The 18,916-nt window shown below is 45.5% G+C and overlaps 1 protein-coding gene across 1 annotated transcript in view; it reads left to right on the top strand.

The window, feature by feature from the left end:
- Positions 1-17,727: 17,727 nt before the first annotated feature.
- mtmr8 (myotubularin related protein 8) overlaps positions 17,728-18,916 on the top strand; it is a 32,851-nt gene continuing 31,662 nt past the window's right edge. Inside the window, exon 1 of the mRNA XM_078412526.1 lies at positions 17,728-17,878. Within this exon, the coding sequence (XP_078268652.1) occupies positions 17,855-17,878 (24 nt within the window). The 5' untranslated portion in view covers positions 17,728-17,854. The remainder of the gene's footprint in view (positions 17,879-18,916) is intronic.

An 18,916-nucleotide genomic window follows, 5' to 3' on the forward strand; every position in this document is an offset into this window, starting at 1 on the left:
ACAGCCCGCTACAGTGTGTGAGACACAGCCCGCTATAGTGTGCGAGACCGCTACACACAGTGTGCGGGATACACAGCCCGCTACAGTGTGCGAGACCGCTACACACAGTGTGCGGGATACACAGCCCGCTACAGTGTGCAGGACACACAGTCTGCTACACACAGTGTACGGGACACACACGCAGCCCGCTACAGTGTACAACAATGGGACAAGTCACTGTAGCCACACGCACCTCGCTACAGTACGTGAGGTGCACACATTGCAGCGGCGACTAAACCTTGCCCTCCTTCCATTCGGCTTTACCTCGCAGTCTGCTGCTTTTTTGGGGGGATGGGAGGGGGGGGTTGATCTTTCGCTTAAACTCTGCTGAGTGAACTCCCGTAGGTTGGGCTTCCTTCACCAATCCGTCTCCATGAGACAGACCAGCGAGGCTCCGCCTGTGCGGAGGCACCACGTCCCGGGTAGAGCGCCCTCCCTCCACCCACCCACCATCCGCTGCCCACATGGCCCACAACTTTACCGTCCGTCCGTCTTGTCCACACAGCCAACTTCTGCAACTCGCAACATGTCCCATCAATTTGCGGGGATCCGTCCGCGCCCGGGTGGTCTTGGAAAGAGACTATCCGTGGGAGATTTCCTGGACCATTGGGCACTGCGTGGGTGGAGGGTATCCTCAATCAGGACGGGGAAATAGCTTCTATAATATTTAAGAATATTTGTCTATTCTGTATTATGGTGGTGGGTTTGTTTGTAATTTTGTGTGTATTTTCTGTAAATAGCTTCTTTTTTTTAAGAAAAAAAAAAAGCATCTCAATAAATTGAAACAAAGGTGCAGCCCAAGAAGACGGCGTCTGCAAGATTTTCTATTTTAATTTTAACTCAATTCAGAATAAATACAACCAAAACTGTGCGAAAACTTTTCAAAGTGTCCACTCTGGGACCCCCCCCCCCCCCCCCCCAGCAATGTTGCCATCTTTTTCTTAACTTCAGAAATCAGGTTTTTTTCAGAATGAGAAATATCTCCAAAACAAAAAAAAATGTGCCAAGAACATCATACAGTCTCAGCTTATATAATATATTCCTTTATTCGTCCCACGCCAGGGAGATTTACTGTGTTACAGCAGCAAAGTGGATAGCAAGAGATCATTCATTATAAATAAGAGTAAAGACAAGGATAAATTGTCATCAGTTTACTGTGTATTCCTAACTGTTACTGTTGACTCGTCTGCTGGGAGCAGTGCTGGTTGTGTAGTCTCACAACAGCGGGAAGGAAGGACCTCCTATATCTCTCCTTCACGCACTTGGGGTGAAGGAGTCTGTCACTGAAGGAGCTACTCAATGCAGTGACAGTGTCCTGCATGGGGTGGGAGTCGTTGTCCAGCAGCGATGTTAGCTTTGCCATCATCCTCCTCTCTCCCACCGCCTGCACTGAGTCGAGGGGGCATCCCAGGGCAGAGCTGGCCTTCCTGACCAGCTTGTCAAGTTATATCTTCGGTAGTGCTACACAGGACTGTTTGCGTTTCTTCTTGAATTTAAAATAACAAACTTTTCAGAATAAGAAATGTGCGCAAAATAAAAAATGCAAAAGCTCCTCATGCATTCATTAGTGAATGCTCGGTGGTGATTGTGCCTTTTAAAACTTAATATATAAAGATTATTCAGAATTTAAAATAAAGCAAAAACTACAAAAACCTTTCAAGCCATCCCCTGTCCATACATTCAATAGTGTCATATTGTGTGAACTTTTTATAATTTCAAACATAAGCTTTTTCAGAATACAAAATATATGCAAAACAAAAACTATGCTAAAACTCTGTACATTCAATCGTGTGCGAACTTTTTTAAAGTTCAAAAATAAACTTTATTCAGAGTACAAAATGTACACAAAACAAAACTATGCATAAACTCTTCAAGTAGTCCCAGTGTCTATATATTCAATCGTATCATGCTGAGTGGTGTTCGCACCGATCTTTTTTTAAAATCAGAATAAACTTTATTCAGAACATAAAACATATACAAACCAAGAACTGTGCAAAAATTATTCCAGACATTCTCAGCGGCTATAGATACATTCTTTAGCGTCGCATTTGATAGTGTTCGCAGAACTACCATTATACCGAACACCCTTGCCATCTACACAAGCTTCCGTGCGTCCCTGCAGTCTGGAGCAGGCTAGTCGGCAATATTGCCTCATAGACATCTCGCTCTGCTGGGAGGTCAACAACTTTCGGGAGGACCAAAGAGCATCTTTCACCGAGTCGATGACCTTCCAGCAGCACTTGACGACTGTCCCTGAATGCGTCCCTGGGAACAGTCCGTAAATCAGAGAGTCCTCTATTACAGAGAGAGAGAGAGAGAGAGAGAGTTAGATAGAGCTCTAGGGGCTAGTGGAATCAAGGGATATGGGGAGAAGGCAGGCACGGGTTATTGATTGGGGACGATCTGCCATGATCACAATGAATGGCGGTGCTGGCTCAAAGGGCCGAATGGCCTCCTCCTGCACCTATTTTCTATGTTTCTAAGGACCCTTGCATCCTTCTCCAGACTCTCTTCGTAAATCTGCGAAAAGGTGGGCAACCATCTCCTCTCCACAGCAGCCGTCCTGAGGGCAGCGTGCGCTGGTGGTAAGATTTTGACGGTGCAAGAAGGATCTGACAGGGTGGACCCTTCTCACCACCAGCCAAGTCTAGTCTTGGTGCTTGTTGGTGAGTTCTGGCGATGAGGCATTTCGCCAGACAAGCTGGGCGGTCTGCTCTGGGAACCATGCCAGAGGATCCATTGAGTCCTTTTCCTGCAGTGCCTACAGGATGTTCCATGCAGATCACCGCCCGATGGACTTGTGGTCAAAGGTATTGGTCCGAAGGAAATCAGCCATGATCGCATTGAATGGCGGTGCTGGCTCGAAGGGCTGAATGGCCTACTCCTGCACCTATTGTCTATTGTCTATTGACAGGTGTTGTGGCAATATCCAGCTAACTGGCATATTGCGCGGCATCTGCGCCAGGCCCATCCTTCGCAACACCAGGGACAGGTAGAACTTCAGCAGGTAGTGATACTTAGTGCCCATGTGCTTTGGTTCTACTCACAGCTTAATGTAGCCACACACGAAGGTTGCCCTGAAGGATGAGGTCACACTTTAGCCCCCGTTGTCTGCCGACTTGTGCATCGTGACCCGTCAGGCCCGGCCCGTCTTTAAACAAACCACAGGTGCCAAGGACCGCGGTTTACAAGCAATGTGAGAATTTGTGATATTCAAGAGGAAAAGTGGCAAAATTATCAATGTAAAATATTTGGGAAAAGAAGTCAGACAAAACAAACCTCTGGGAAACACATTGCCAGCTTTTGATTGACTTCTGAACTAAAGAATGCCAATTAATAATTTATGAATGAAAAATTAAGTCAGTTATTTGCTATTTTTAACAGAGGGATCATGCAGTTCAAACCAAAATGGTTGAAGTAGGTTAAATCCATGTCAACAGAAGTGTCGAGGGAATTTGTTTTTCATTTGGCAAAACGCCAGGTATTTTACCTGTAATGTACTGTAAGAGTTGGGGGAAGGGTCTCGACCTAAATCGTCACCTATTCCTTTTCTCCAGAGATGCTGCCTGATTGCTGAGTTACTCCAGTATTCTTTGTCTATCTTCAGTGTGAACCAGCATCTGCAGTTGCTTCCTACAGAGGGACTAACAACAAAGGGCATGGGATATCTGCGGACACTCAACCTTCCAGGGGCTGTGTTTCGTGTGTGCCAGGCGCCCTGATTATTTATGTGCGAAATTGCAGGGAAATGCTATGGAGGAGGCCGATTCCGTTTAAAAGGTGGCACAAAATAAAATGAAGCAATAGGAATGATTTCCTTGCCGTGTGTTTCTTTGAACTCGAAGGTCTAATCCAAGGATCAAAGAAGCCATGGTTTGTAGCTATTTCCACATTACCCACATGGAATCTTAAATCTTGTGGTTTGCAGGATGCAAATCCGCCTTGCTTTTGCTGAGCACAAGGGTTTGGAAGGGAGTTTTTTTAGTTTGTGTCTTAAAGCGTTAATATTTAATTGAGGATGGTGAAATCAGATATGAAGATGCAATTTATTAAATATATGAATGCAATATATATATAAAGTAAACGACCTTCGTGTTAAAATTGGACTTTTCTAACACTTCAATTACAAATTTATTGTCATTGGAACACTGAGCCATACAGAATGAAAAGATTCCAAGCCGGATTGTGATCTGAATTCAACCATATCGGAGGCTCCACAATTCTAGGTTAAGAAACCAAAATATCTACTGGAACTCTTCGTGGTGCAGTTCCAACTGAAAGAAAAATGGAGCCGAATATTGAGGCAGGTCAGAATTAGGCTTAATTATGATACTGTAGTTGCAATTCCCCATGCTCACATACATAGGAAAATAATTAGCAGTTAACGTGGCATTTTACAACAGCAGAAATTGGCATCCTAAATTATACATCTGTGTTTATTTCCTGATTACACAGTGTAACTTGTGGATATCACGCTATTGATACGGCTTGTCTGAAATAGTTCCTGTTGTAAATTCCTGCCTTAAAAAGAATACTCTGCATAAATGTGGGGTGTATCTGAAATCCTAATTATCAGTAAATAAGGAGACCAAAATTGCACACAATACCCAGGTGCGGTCTCACCAGGGCCATGTACAACTGCCGTAGGACCTCCTTGCTCCTAAACTCAAATCCTCTCGCAATGAAGGCCAACATGCCATTAGCTTTCTTCACTGCCTGCTGTACCTGCATGCTTACATTCAGTGACTGATGTACAAGCACACCCAGTTAGCAAGCACATCACAGTTAGGGAGGTAGCATAGGGGAAGAAGGATGAAAGATTGGAGGGTGGTGGTGGACACATGATAGGGCCAAGGCCCAAGGACGTGGAACGTGAAAGACAGCAAAGCAAGCAAGGGTCCAGGATGAGGTAGGACATATACCTAATAGCCTGAATGTTATCAAGTAGGCAGCATGGTGGTGCAGCGGTAGAGTTGCTGCTTTACAGCACCAGAGATTTGGGTTCGATCCTGACTACTGGTGCTGTCTGTATGGAGTTTGTATGTTCTCCCCGTGACCTGCGTGGGTTTTCCCCTGGAGCTCCAGTTTCCTCCTACACTACAAAGACGTACAGATTTGTAGGCTAATTGGCTTCGTATAATTGTATATTGCCCCTTGTGTGTTTGTAAGATACTGTTAATGTATGGGGTTCACTGGTCGGTGTGGACTCGATGGGCCGTTTCTGCATTGTATCTCTAAATTAAACTAAATTAAACTAAGTGAAGCAGGAGGTGAGAAATGTGCTTAAAAGGAGGACCTGCCTGCAAATCAACAGATGCCAGGTATTCCAGGGTGGTAGAAGAGGTTACGCAAGGAACTACAGCTACTAGTTTACAATAAAAGGGACAAACTACTGAAGCAAAGTACTGAAGTAACTCAGCGGGTCAGGCAGCTTCTCTGGAAAACATGGATGGGATCCATGAAAGGGTCCTGACTCGAAACGTCATCTATCCGTGTTCTCCAGAGATGCTGCCTGACTCGTGGCATTATTCCAGCACGCTGAGTCTTTTTTATAGTGGAAGAGATTAGTTTGGGCTCTTTTAATTAAGACCAAACCAAGCCTCGCCAGTTCGTATCAGGCATTCAATATTCAGAGTCCTTGAGTATCTAAAATAATTTTGTTGAAAAGAGGTTAAAATATGAACTCTTTGATACCACTCTGCATGCCTGGCAGATTCCATGCATGTCGGACACTCCCATAATCTGGATCAGACCTCCGGAAGTGTATAACATATAAAAAAAGGACTGAAAAAGTGCAGCACACAGTAGGAATTTCTAGCCCAATGTCTTTTATGACCTCAGGATATAGCAAATTGGTTTACATCCAGCAAAGAACTGTTTCTAAATGTATTCGGTCTTGGCATGTAATTTAAGTACCAACCATTTGGCAAGTAGCAAGCACTCCGAAATGAATAGATCATGTTTTTTTTTATGGTGATGGGGATTTAGGATTAAACATTAACCTGGGCACAGTGGAGAATTATTTTTCAAATACAGCAGGATTTTACATTCACTAAAAATTCCAGATGTGTCCTCGGTTTAAAATCATATTTTAAATATGGATCCTTTGATGTTGGAGCACTTTGTCAGTACTGTACAGGAATGCTGGTCTGAATTTTATGCTCCTATGGCTATAACATCACTTACTGTAGCTTTGCTAACTGACTAAAGGAATGAGTTTTGTCAACACATCAAAGTGAAAGCATATCAAAGAATGGAGAACCCAAGGACATAGGTTTTCTTGGTGAGGGAGGAAAGATTTAAAAGGAACCCGAGGGGTAACTTTTTCATACAAAGGGTGGTGGGTGTATGGAACAAGCTGCTGGAGGAGGTAGTTGAGGCAGGTACTATCGCAACGTTTAAGAAACATTTAGACAGGTACATGGATAGGCTAGGTTTAGAGGGATATGGGTCAACCGCAGGCAGGTTGCACTAGTGTAGGTGGGACATGTTGGTCAACGTGGGTAAGTCATATGCTATATTCAGTTTTGTTTATTGTGAAGTGCACTGAAGTACAGTGAAAATCTTTTTGTTGCGTGCTATCCAGTCAGCAGAAAGACAATACATGAGTTTCGCTATCAACATATTCCTCTGCTCCAGCTAGCCTCTCCTGCGGAGTTCCACAAGGCTCCATCCTAGGCCCCATTCTCCTCTCTATACATGCTCCCCCTTGGCCAAATCATTCAAAGGCATGGCATTTCTTTCCACTGCTATGCCGATGACACTCAGCTTTACCTCCCCCTGAAACCCAACAACCAGTCAAATTTAAACAGCCTCTTACACTGCCTTGAGGACATAAAATGTTGGATGGCGCAGAACTTCCTCCAATTAAACGAGAGCAAGTCTGAGGTCATCCTATTCGGCCCCCCCCCCCCCCCCCCCGATTCCATCAAATTGATAACAGGCAGTCTTGGAAGCCTATCCTGCCTAGTCAAACCGCATGTCAAAAACCTCGGCGTGATATTTGACTCTGCATTAAAATTTGACAAGCAAGTCAACGCTGTGGTAAAAGCCAGCTTCTTCCAACTTCGTACCATAGCTAAAATCAAACCTTTTCTCCAATTCGACGACACTGAAAAAATCATTCACGCTTTAATTTCCTCCCGCCTAGACTACTGCAACTCCCTATACACTGGGATCAGCCAATCTTCCCTGTCCCGCCTGCAACTGGTCCAAAACGCCGCAGCGAGACTCCTGACGGGTACCCGTAAAAGGGACCACATCACGCCGATTCTGGCCTCTCTCCACTGGCTCCCTGTACGGTACAGAATCAACTTCAAGCTCCTCCTATTCACATATAAAGCCCTAAATGGACATTCCCCCCCCTACATCAAAAATCTTCTAACCCCCCTCTCTAACTCCAGGTCCCTCAGGTCGGCCGACTTGGGGCTACTCACTATCCCACGGTCTAGGCTTAAGCTCAGGGGTGACCGCGCTTTTGCGGTTGCAGCTCCTAGACTGTGTAACAGCATCCCTCTCCCCATCAGAACTGCCCCCTCCATCGACTCCTTTAAGTCCAGGCTCAAAACCTATTTCTACTCCCTAGCGTTTGAGGCTCATTGAGGAGGCGCTGTGAACTGTTTTGTATGTGCTGTTATGTTTGCGTGCTACTGTATGTTTCATTTTTTTTTCCTTAGTACCTAATCAGATGTACAGCACTTTGGTCAAAGTGGGTTGTTTTTAAATGTGCTATACAAATAAAATTGACTTGACTTGACTTACAATCAAGCCATTTACAGTGTGTAGATACATGATAAGGGAATAACGTTTAGTGCAAGGTAAAGCCAGCAAAGTCCGATCAAGGATAGTCACCACTGAGGGATATAGTAGTTTAGCTGAAGCAATGTGACTCTTTGACTCTAACATTTTAAAATGCTATTCACTGAATAATAATTCTACCCAGCTGCCAACCATGTACACTCTATTAACACATTGTAACATGAACAGACAAACCAAGGGTCTCGACCCGAAACGTCACCCATTCATTCCTTCTCACCAGAGATGCTGCCTGTCCCGCTGAGTTAGGCCAACATTTTGTGTCAACCTTCACGTAATGTTTCACCCTCATGAAAGACATGTTCTCTCAAGATTTACATCAACAAAGTGCTGATTCAGCACAGGAGAGAGGTGAGTAACACATGAGTTACATCTCAGCACACCGGTCTGTTGTGCATTGGCAGGTCACAAAGCCAAATGGATCTACACCAGCTGACATCAGAACACCTTTTCAACAAAACTCTGAAAAGGGTTGCCGTGAATATATCTGTAGAAATAAGAAACGAAAATAAGCTTGACGTCATTTTTAATTACCCATGTTCTTTAATTTTTAACTGCCCAGCGATCCCACTATTTTCTTGAGATAGAACATAGAACATAGAAAAGTACAGACACAAAATGCTGGAGTAACTCAGCGGGACAGGCAGCACCTCTGGAGAGAAGGAATGGGTGACAGTTCGGGTCGAGACCCTTCTTCATTCCTTCTCTCCTCAGGTTCTGCCTGTCCCGCTGAGTTACTCCAGCATTTTGTGTCTACCTTCGATTTAAACCAGCATCTGCAGTTCTTTCCTACACATAGAAAAGTACAGCACAGGAACAGCCCTTTGGTCGACAATGTCGGTGCTGAATATAATGCCATGCTAAACTAAGGAGCCTGTACATGATCCACACCCCCTCCATTCCCTGTCTGTCAATGTGCCCACCTAATAGCCTCTTAAACTACACTATCGTATCTGCCTCCATCACCACCCCTGGCTGCACATTGAGGCACCCACCATCCTCTGTGTAAAGAAATTGCCATTCACATTTCCTTTAAACTATGCTCCTGTCAACTTAAATCTGTCCCATCGAAACATTTCCACCCTGGGAAGAAGGTTCTGTCTGTCCACAGAATCTATGCTTCTCCTAATTTTATATACTCCTATCTGGTCTCCCATCAACCTCCGGCATTCCAGAAAAGGCAATCTATGCTTGTCCAACCTCTCCTTGTAGCTTCTTCTTCTTAGCTAAAACCCCTTAATCTAGGCAGCATTCTGATAAACTTCCCCCGTTCCTTATGGCTAGAGTAATAGAGCCATAGGGTCTTACAGCATGGAAAAAGGCCATTCAACCCAACTTGCCCATGCTGGCCGACATGTTCCATGTACACTAGTCCTACCTGCCTACGTTTGGCCCATATCCTTTAAACCTGTCCTGTCCATGTACCTGCCTACATGTTTCTTAAATGTTGTGATAGTACCTGCCTCAAATACCTCCTCCAACAGCTCATTCCGTACACCCACCACTTTTAAATGGCCCCATTGCAGAAGCGTCCATGTCGCGGGGCTGGAAACTGGAAGTGTCCTGAGCTAATTCTGCTACCACCATCATCTATTGCAACAAGTGATGGTTCCCACTGATTGTCGCCGGAAGCTTCCGCCCTTTTTAGGACGGACGATGACAGCGATGTCAACATTTGAAACATGGATGATGGACACGAAAGAAGATACAACCACTTTTAAGCCCTGTACAATATAATATTTGTGTGTGTGCGTGCATATATGTGTGAGATAGCAAAGGTATTTACAATGGAAAAGGCCTTTTTATAAATAATGTATTGTACTGAGCTTTATGATGTTACTGTTTTTTATTTTCATAAGTAAAAGAGAAATGGAAATATATTGCAGCAAACATTAAGCAAGTTGCTATTGAAATTATAAGGAGAGGAAGTTAAATGCACTGTATTTAAATTAGAACAGTAACTTTATTGAAACAATATGTCATTGATTCTAACAAAAAAATCCTACTTTATATTCATAGATAGCCCCTGAGGCACCATCTAGTGACTGGAAAAGAAAAAAACTATGTGTGAACAGGCAAGGTAAATATTTCATATTTGTGTGTTGTTTTCAGGAATGTTTGCACTGTAGTTCTGGCTGAATAAGACTCTTCCAATACCATAGTAGATATTATCATGTGTCGAGATTATAAGTATATTGATTTTCTATCACCTCATCTGGTTGGGTCTTTAAAGGACGGTGCTGTGCGTTTTGAGATGGACAAGTAACATTTATGGAAAGAGAAATAGAGGGGTATTTTTTCATATACTAAAATAAACTTTATTCGGAATAAAAAATATATACAAACCAAAAACTGCAAAAACGCTTCAAACATTCTCAGTGTCCATATGTTGATTTTATAGTACACAGTACTGAATATACTCAGTAGTGTTTCCACCTACCTTTAAACAAAACACTCTTGCCACTCATGTGGCCTTTTGAGGTGTTCTCCCTTCCCTTGTCTCCACCAGACACTGCCCCTCAATGTCCAAGAGCAGAAGGTCCCTAGACTGTGGTCCTCCCCCACAGAGCTTTGGGGTTGGCTGAACCAAGCTTCAGTGCGTCCCTCAGCATGTACACTCCTCAGTCCGGAATGGGCCAGTTGGCAACATTCCCTAACGGACAACTCACTGCGCTGGGAGGCCAACAAGTTTCGGGCAGACCAGAAGGCGTCTTTCACCGAGTTGATGACCTTCCACCAGCACTTGGTGTCCATCACAGAATGTGTCCCTGGGAATAGCCTGTAAATCAGAGTCCTCTGCAACAAAGCTGTTCATAATGAACCGTGACAAGGACTCTGGCATCATTTTTCAGGCCCTTATCGTAAACCCATACTCTGAGAGAAAAGTAGAGTTAACATCTCAGGTCAAACACCCTTCATCAAGTCAAGTCAAGTCAAGTCAATTTTATTTGTACAGCACATTTAAAAACAACCCACGTTGACCAAAGTGCTGTACATCAGTTCAGGTACTAAGAACGAACATACAATGGCACACAAACATAACAGCACATACATAAACAGTTCACAGCGCCCCCTCAGAGGGCCTCAAACGCTAGGGAGTAGAAATAGGTTTTGAGCCTGGACTTAAAGGATTCGATGGAGGGGGCAGTTCTGATGGGGAGAGGGATGCTGTTCCACAGTCTAGGAGCTGCAACCGCAAAACAGCGGTCACCCCTGAGCTTAAGCCTAGACCGCGGGATAGTCAGTAGCCCCAAGTCGGCCGACCTGAGGGACCTGGAGATAGAGTGGTGAGTTAGAAGATTTTTGATATGGGGGGGGGGGCAAAATATGGTGGGGGGGGGGGGGGTCAGGAAAGAAAGCTGGAGGAAAGGAGGACAGAGAATGGCCGGTAATCGGTGAACACAGGCGAGGGAGTTTTTTGCCAGGCAGATTGTTGGGCAAAAGCCAGAGATGAACGAGCAGGTGTGAGCCAAAAGGGATAATGGGTTGCGAAATGTGAAGCTCAAGGATAGAAAAGTTGTGAATCGTGAAGCTGGAGGAAGGAATGATGGTGCAGAGTGAGGAGGAGAGGGAGGGGAGAAACTGGCACAAGGTCAGCCGGGTTTCAGGGGAGGAGCGTGGAATGGGGAGGGGGGGGGAAGAAAGGGGGAGAGGGGCATCTTCGAGTAGTTCAGGTCAGCCAGGTTTCAGGGGAGGGGCGTGGAATGGGGGGGGAGAGCATCTTCGAGTAGTTCATGTCAGCTAGGTTTCAGGGGAGAGGCGTGGCTGTTTTTTCTTCCCCCAAATACAGCCTGACCTGCAGAGTGTTTCATCCTTTTTATATTTATTTCAGATTTCCAGCATTTGCAGTTTTATTTTGATTTACATGTTGTTTGGCCAAGCTTGGCAGTGCAATGAACAAGGAGAAATCCTGTTTAAATTTTACAGCTAATTAAATAAAGTTCCAAAGTGAAGTTTATATTTTTTGGCATGCCTTCACCTTCAACTTGTACATACCAGCTCTACAGGTCTGGACAGATTAACATTATTCTTACAGACCCAATCTCTCCCGTTAGAACTGGTGGTGAACGTATTTTTGTCGCCAAACATTTGTTTTCCTCTGTACAGCTCTTTCAGTCTGATGCATTTCTGTATTTTAATGAACATTTAAAAATTCAGCAACTAAAGTATAGGAGCCTGAGGTAAGGTATCTAATTAACTGAGGAATTGATGAAGTATCCACATAAGCAGGTTTTATGCTTATAATATTTAATATCGGAGATACTGAAGAACATGGATACGCAACGTTTTGGGTCAAGACCCTTCTTCAAACTCGACCAAAACATAACCTATCCATGTTCTCCAGAGATGCTGCCTGACCTGCTGAGTTACTCAGGCACTTTGTATCCTTTCAGCGGGTCAGGCAGCATCTCTGGGGAAAAGGAACAGGTGACGCTTCGGGTCGGAATCTTTCTTCAGACCCGAAATGTTACCGGTTCCTTTTCTCCAGAGATGCTGCCTGACCCGCTGAGTTGCTCCAGCAGTTTGTGACCATCTTCGATATAAACCGGCATCTGCAGTTCCTTCCTACACACTTTGTGCCCTTTTGTGTGTTAACCAGCATCTGCAGTTCTTTATTTCCACAGATCTATCAGACTGAAGAAGGGTAAGAAAACAACTGCAGATGCTGGTACAAATCGAAGGTATTTATTCACAAAACGCTGGAGTAACTCAGCAGGTCAGGCAGCATCTCAGGAGAGATGCCATTCCTTCTCTCCTGAGATGCTACCTGACCTGCTGAGTTACTCCAGCATTTTGTGAATAAATACCTTAGACTGAAGAAGGGTGTCGATCCAAAACATCACCCACACCTTCTCTCCAGAGATGCTGCCTGTCCCACAGAGTTACTCCAGCATTATGTGTCTATCTTCGATTTAAACCAGCATCTACAGTTCCTTCCTGCAACCCTTTTATGTGTTAACCAGCATCTGCGGTTCTTTATTTCCACAGATCCGTGATACTGATTGTTTGGATTTTGCCCACTCACATGGCAGCTATTTCATGGAATGTGCAGGTTTTTTTTCTTCTTTCATGTTAAAACACGGATTAAATGGAATAATGGTACATCATTCACTGTCAAAGCAATGTTTAACACGTGACCTACAGAGCCACTGATGAATATCAGCCCTTTACTGAAATGTCAGTAATTGCAAATGTAAAAGACCTCAAAACCAGGGCCTGAACGGCAAAAGGTTTCTCCAACGTTTTGTCAGTTTCCCAGATCTCACAAAAGGTTTGCATCTGTCATGGAGTCCAAAAATTACATGCAATATTATTCATGCTGAAAAGTAAGGGTGCACCTATAAATAAATTAAGGCTGAGTATTTACTATTTATTCATTCCAGAGGAAATTACCTTTGGCTTTAACTCAACCAAGCATCAAAATCGAAAATGTTCTTAGCAGGGTGCCTTTCCAACTACCCAGGATGGAAATTGTGCCTTCTCAATGCATTTCAAAAAACAAAACAAAACGTATTCAGTTGGATTCAGAAGGCACTGTTAAAAATGAATGGCATGAACCTATTAGAGAAAGGAGCAAAGGGTCTCGACCCGAAACGTCACCCATTCTTTCTCTCCTGAGATGCTGCCTGACCCGCTGAGTTACTCCAGCTTTTTGTGATACCAGAGAAAGGAGCAAGTAGGGAATTCTACAAAAGAGTAAAATACTTGTTTTACCGCAAAGATGTCAAACAATTAAAATATCAACGTTCAGAAGATCAGAGCTGAGATTGATTGAGAATGCATGTGAATGCACAAAGTATTCCAAGCAAACGAGAAAAGCTTGAAACATTAGTAACCGAGCAAATGATTTTGTAGCAATCACGTTTGGACAAGATGGTAACTTAATATTCTTGGATTTTAAGATTTTTAGAAAAGATAGAAGGGAAGGGAGATGGCTTTTGCGGTAAAGGATTTAATCACAGAACTAATGCAAGGATGTTCTGGGGATTGCATTGAGACAGAAACCATATGGACATAGTTAAGAAAGGCAAAGCTAACGATTCTCATTGTGCATCACAGGTGGTGTAGTTATTTCAGTGAGGTGCGCAAGAACAACCAAGGACATTGTACAAGATGACCAGCATAAAATATGTTGGAATAGACTATTTGACCAAAGTGTTGAATGATTATAGAATTCAGCCAGGACCTCTAGGAAGACCATTTTTGTTTCTTCAGTATTGATATTATTCAAAGTGTGATTTGGTTCAGGCAATAAAAGGGGCAAGTAACTCACACCAAAGCAGAAGAATAATTAGACAATGATAACCATTGCCTCGAAGAACAAAATATTTGGGGCAAAGTTGGTTAAGATATACAGAATGTATTACAAATCGAATGAATAATAAAGGTGGCAAATAATTCAATAAATAATGTATAGATACGAGAAACAGAAAAATTGAAAGAAATCCAGTGATATTCCAATGATAACTATACGGTGATCTTTGATGCACTGAGATGAATACCAGACCAAAACTTAAAAGTGAGGAAAATTATTTAAAGTGTTAAACTCAAATGAAAAAAAAGAGCTGAAAGAGAACACAGACACAATAGAAAAGTAAACAACAAAGTTATTTGGTTAATTAATTACAATCAAATTAATTAAAACAGGGATTGGGGTAACTCAAGTGAATTTGGGCTGAAGGGCCTGTTTCCACGCTGTATGACTATGACCCTATAATTTTTTTAAATGGGAATTTATTGGAATTTATTTTGTCAACAATAAAGAATTAGATACAAGTGACCCCTGCAGTATAGTGGTGGGGGAGGTGATATGTTCTGGAAAACAGTCCATGTTGTAAATTTCCGCAATGCAAAGTAGCATCTTCTGTGTCGATGCCAAGCAATGCTTCATGAGAAGAAACAGATTTTGTGTTTATTTATTTACTTTTTCTCACAAATTCTATGAGAATGAATTTTCTTCAGCAGCTCATACATTTGGTATTTGTGAATTTCGCAATGAAATCCATTACCCGAATGGCTATATTTCGGGAGTCAGCTGTACTGAGCTTTTTATTGCTTAAGGGTCCCGACCCAAAAGTTCGCCAATCCATGTCCTCCAGGGATGGTTGTAACCCACAGAGTTACTCCACTTACTTTTCATGTAACCTGTTGAGTTATTCCAGCACGTTGTGTCTTCTTTAGAACCCGTTGTGTTACTCCAGCACATTATGTCTTTTTTTGTAACCCTCTGATTTACACCTGCACTTTGTGTTGTGCTGTTTACTTGCAATGTCAAAGGACATGTTTATTGTATTGTAATACAATTATGTGGAATAAAATGGATAGAAAATAGATGGTCGGGCAGATAAACTGGTGTGTTGCAAATTGGAGAGTATAAAATATGATGCATTCTAAGGGCCAGAGCTGGTTTAGACAATAGACAATAGACAATAGACAATAGGTGCAGGAGTAGGCCATTCGGCCCTTTGAGCCAGCACCGCCATTCAATGTGATCATGGCTGATCATTCTCAATCAGTACCCCGTTCCTGCCTTCTCTCCATACCCCCTGACTCCGCTATCCTTAAGAGATCTAGCTCTCTCTTGAATGCATTGGTTTATTTTAGTTCCCAGTATCCAAACAAGATTTGGGTATACCATTGTTAATTGCTGGCATTTTTATACAGTGCTTTAATATGGAAAATGTTCCACAATATTTCATACTGTGATCATAAGAGGGATCCAAATAATTGAATTGAATTGAATAAATTTTATTATCCAAGTATGTATACATGTACAGGTATGTAGGTTAATTAGCTGGGTAAATGTAAAAATTGTCCCTAGTGGGTGTAGGATAGTGTTAATGTACGGGGATCACTGGGCGGCACGGACTTGGAGGGCCGAAAAGGCCTGTTTCCGGCTGTAGATATATGATGATGATACAAGGAATTTGCCTTGGTGCTTTGCTCACAAGTAACAACACGACATACAGTAAACAATGAAGAATAAAACATAAAACATTAGAACATTAAGAATAAAACATTCTAGTTTAATCGTGTGAATGAAATAAAATACCAGAGCAAAAGGAGGCTACAAACTTTTGGGTATTGAGTTGAGCAATAACCAAAAAGGGATCAGATTAGATGCGGATGAATTTGACAAAGGAATCACAAAATATGGGACTGTAGCCACAATCTACCAATAGAGCAAAGAAGAAAATTTGGTAATGATCAAGAGAAAGTTACTGAGATAGAAAAATATTAGGCCCAAGAAGAATTCAGAGACGATGGTGTCAATGTTTAACCAAGGTCTTCAGAACTTGGAAGGCAATGACAATAAATATAAACATGATGTTGGGCAAACTGGACAAGCAGAAATTTGCCAAAGTTGAAGTATTGGAGATTAGCCAAGAGGAAAAAATGTTGAGTCCAGAACAGACACTCCATTGACAGCACAAACACAGGTGGTCTTGAAGTAGTGAAGGGGATTGCAAAAGCATAGGAAGTTTAAAAAAAAATTAAAATCATAAGTTCTTAAAAAATATATATACAAGAAAAACAAAACAGTAGAAGGCTTTCTTTTCATTTATAGTTCATACAAATGTAGGAGACATAAAGAACAATAGACAATAGACAATAGGTGCAGGAGTAGGCCATTCAGCCCTTTGAGCCAGCACCGCCATTCAATGCGATCATGGCTGATCACTCTCAATCAGTACCCCGTTCCTGCCTTCTCCCCATACCCCCTCACTCCACTATCCTTAAGAGCTCTATCCAGCTCTCTCTTGAAAGCATCCAACGAACTGGCCTCCACTGCCTTCTGAGGCAGAGAATTCCACACCTTCACCACTCTCTGACTGAAATGGCCTGCCCCTTATTCTTAAACTGTGGCCCCTTGTTCTGGACTCCCCCAACATTGGGAACATATTTCCTGCCTCTAATGTGTCCAATCCCCTAATTATCTTATATGTTTCAATAAGATCCCCCTCATCCTTCTATATTCCAGTGTATAGAAGGAACTTCAGAATCCTGAGCAAAACACCAAGTTCTGGTGTAACTCAGCATGTCAAGCAGCATCTGTGGAGGGAATGAAATGAAGGATCCTGACCCGAAATGTCGTCTGTCCATTTCCTCCACAGATTCTGCCTGACCCACTGACTGGTGGAAACGCCCTCAAAATAAGGGACGGAATTCCACGCCAGTGGGCCACATGAGTGGCAAGGGTGGGGGGGGGGGGAGTAATTTTGTGTAATTGGTATATTGAATATCTGTATTGAATGTATGTATAACCTCCAAGAATGTTGGAGTTTTGTAAGGAACATGTTTTGTATATATTTATTTCTTGAAAAAAGTATTTTTTGAATAATAAAAAAAATAATTGACTGCTGCCAGTACAGTACTTTGTGATTTGCCACACGTACATAGTGTAGCCAGGTAGATGCGCTTAGAGGAGTCTCACCTGGAGGGAATGCTCTGGTCCCTGGATAGATGTGAGGCGGTAGGACACCTCCAGCCCCGCCCCTGAACCAGCCCCGCCTCCTATGTCAACCCCGCCCCTATTCAAGCCCCTCCCCCATTTCGGCCCATCCCCCCTAATTCCAGGCCCGCCCCTATTCCAGCCCGCCCCCATTTCAGCCCCCGCCCCCTATTACAGCCCCGTCCCATTCTAGCACCGCCCCCTGTTCCAGCCCGTCCCCTATTCCAGCCCCGCCCCCGGTGCCAGCCCCGCACACATTCAAGCCCCGCCCCTGCCCCCCCACAACCCAGCCCCGCCCCCTGTTCTACCCCGCCCCTAATTCCCGCCCCGCCCCGCCCCTCCCCTCCTGCTGCCCAGCCCCGGGTCTCGCGAGAGCGCGGTGCCCCACCCCCCGCGGGGGCGGGCGCTGGTCACGTGGTGCTGCCGGAAATGGCGGCCGCTGACGGTGGCGATGGGCGGCCGTTCTGAGGCGCTGCCCCGCACCGGTGTCTGACCGCCTCCCGCGCACACCCACACCCGGGGCAGGGAGCGCTGCCAGACTCGGCCATGGAGCACATCATCACGCCCAAGGTAGGGGCTGCTGGAGGGGAGTCAGAGCCTCAGAGTTCCTCCCCACATCCACTCTCCCCCGTCGCCCGACCCCCTCCTCTCCATCTCTCACTCCCCCCGAGACCCGTCCGCTCCCTGTGCCCTCCTCCCCCTCCCCTTCCCCCCCCCTCATCCACCCTCCCCTTCCCCCCCTCATCCACCCTCCCCTTCCCCCCCTCATCCACCCTCCCCTCCCCTCCCTCATCCACCCTCCCCTCTCCCCCTCCCCTCATCCACCCTCCCCTCCCTCATCCACCCTCCCCTCCTCATCCACCCTCCCCTTCCCTCCCCTCATGCACCCTCCCCCTCCCTCCCCTCCCCTCCTCCCCTCCCCTCCCCCCTCACCCTCCCCCTCCCCCCTCACCCTCCCCCTCCCCCCTCACCCTCCCCCTCCCCCCTCACCCTCCCCCTCCCCCCTCACCCTCCCCCTCCCCCCTCACCCTCCCCTCCCCCCTCACCCTCCCCCTCCCCCTCACCCTCCCCCCTCACCCTCCCCCCCTCACCCTCCCCCCTCACCCTCCCCCTCCCCCCTCACCCTCCCCTCCCCCCTCACCCACCCCTCCCCCCTCACCCTCCCCCTCCCCCCTCACCCTCCCCTCCCCCCTCACCCACCCCTCCCCCCTCACCCTCCCCACCCCCCTCACCCTCCCCTCCCCCCTCACCCTCCCCACCCCCCTCACCCTCCCCTCCCCCCTCACCCACCCCCTCACCCCCTCCCCTCACCCTCCCCTCCCCCCTCACCCTCCCCTCCCCCCTCACCCTCCCCTCCCCCCTCACCCTCCCCTCCCCCCTCACCCTCCCCTCCCCCCTCACCCTCCCCTCCCCCCTCACCCTCCCCTCCCCCCTCACCCTCCCCTCCCCCTCACCCTCCCCTCCCCCCTCACCCTCCCTCCCCCCTCACCCTCCCCTCCCCCCTCACCCTCCCCTCCCCCCTCACCCTCCCCTCCCCCCTCCCCTCCCCCTCACCCTCCCCCCTCCCCTCCCCCCTCACCCTCCCCCCTCCCCTCCCCCCTCACCCTC

The sequence above is a fragment of the Rhinoraja longicauda genome, chromosome 15, assembly GCF_053455715.1.
Source record: "Rhinoraja longicauda isolate Sanriku21f chromosome 15, sRhiLon1.1, whole genome shotgun sequence".
NCBI lineage: Eukaryota > Metazoa > Chordata > Chondrichthyes > Rajiformes > Arhynchobatidae > Rhinoraja > Rhinoraja longicauda.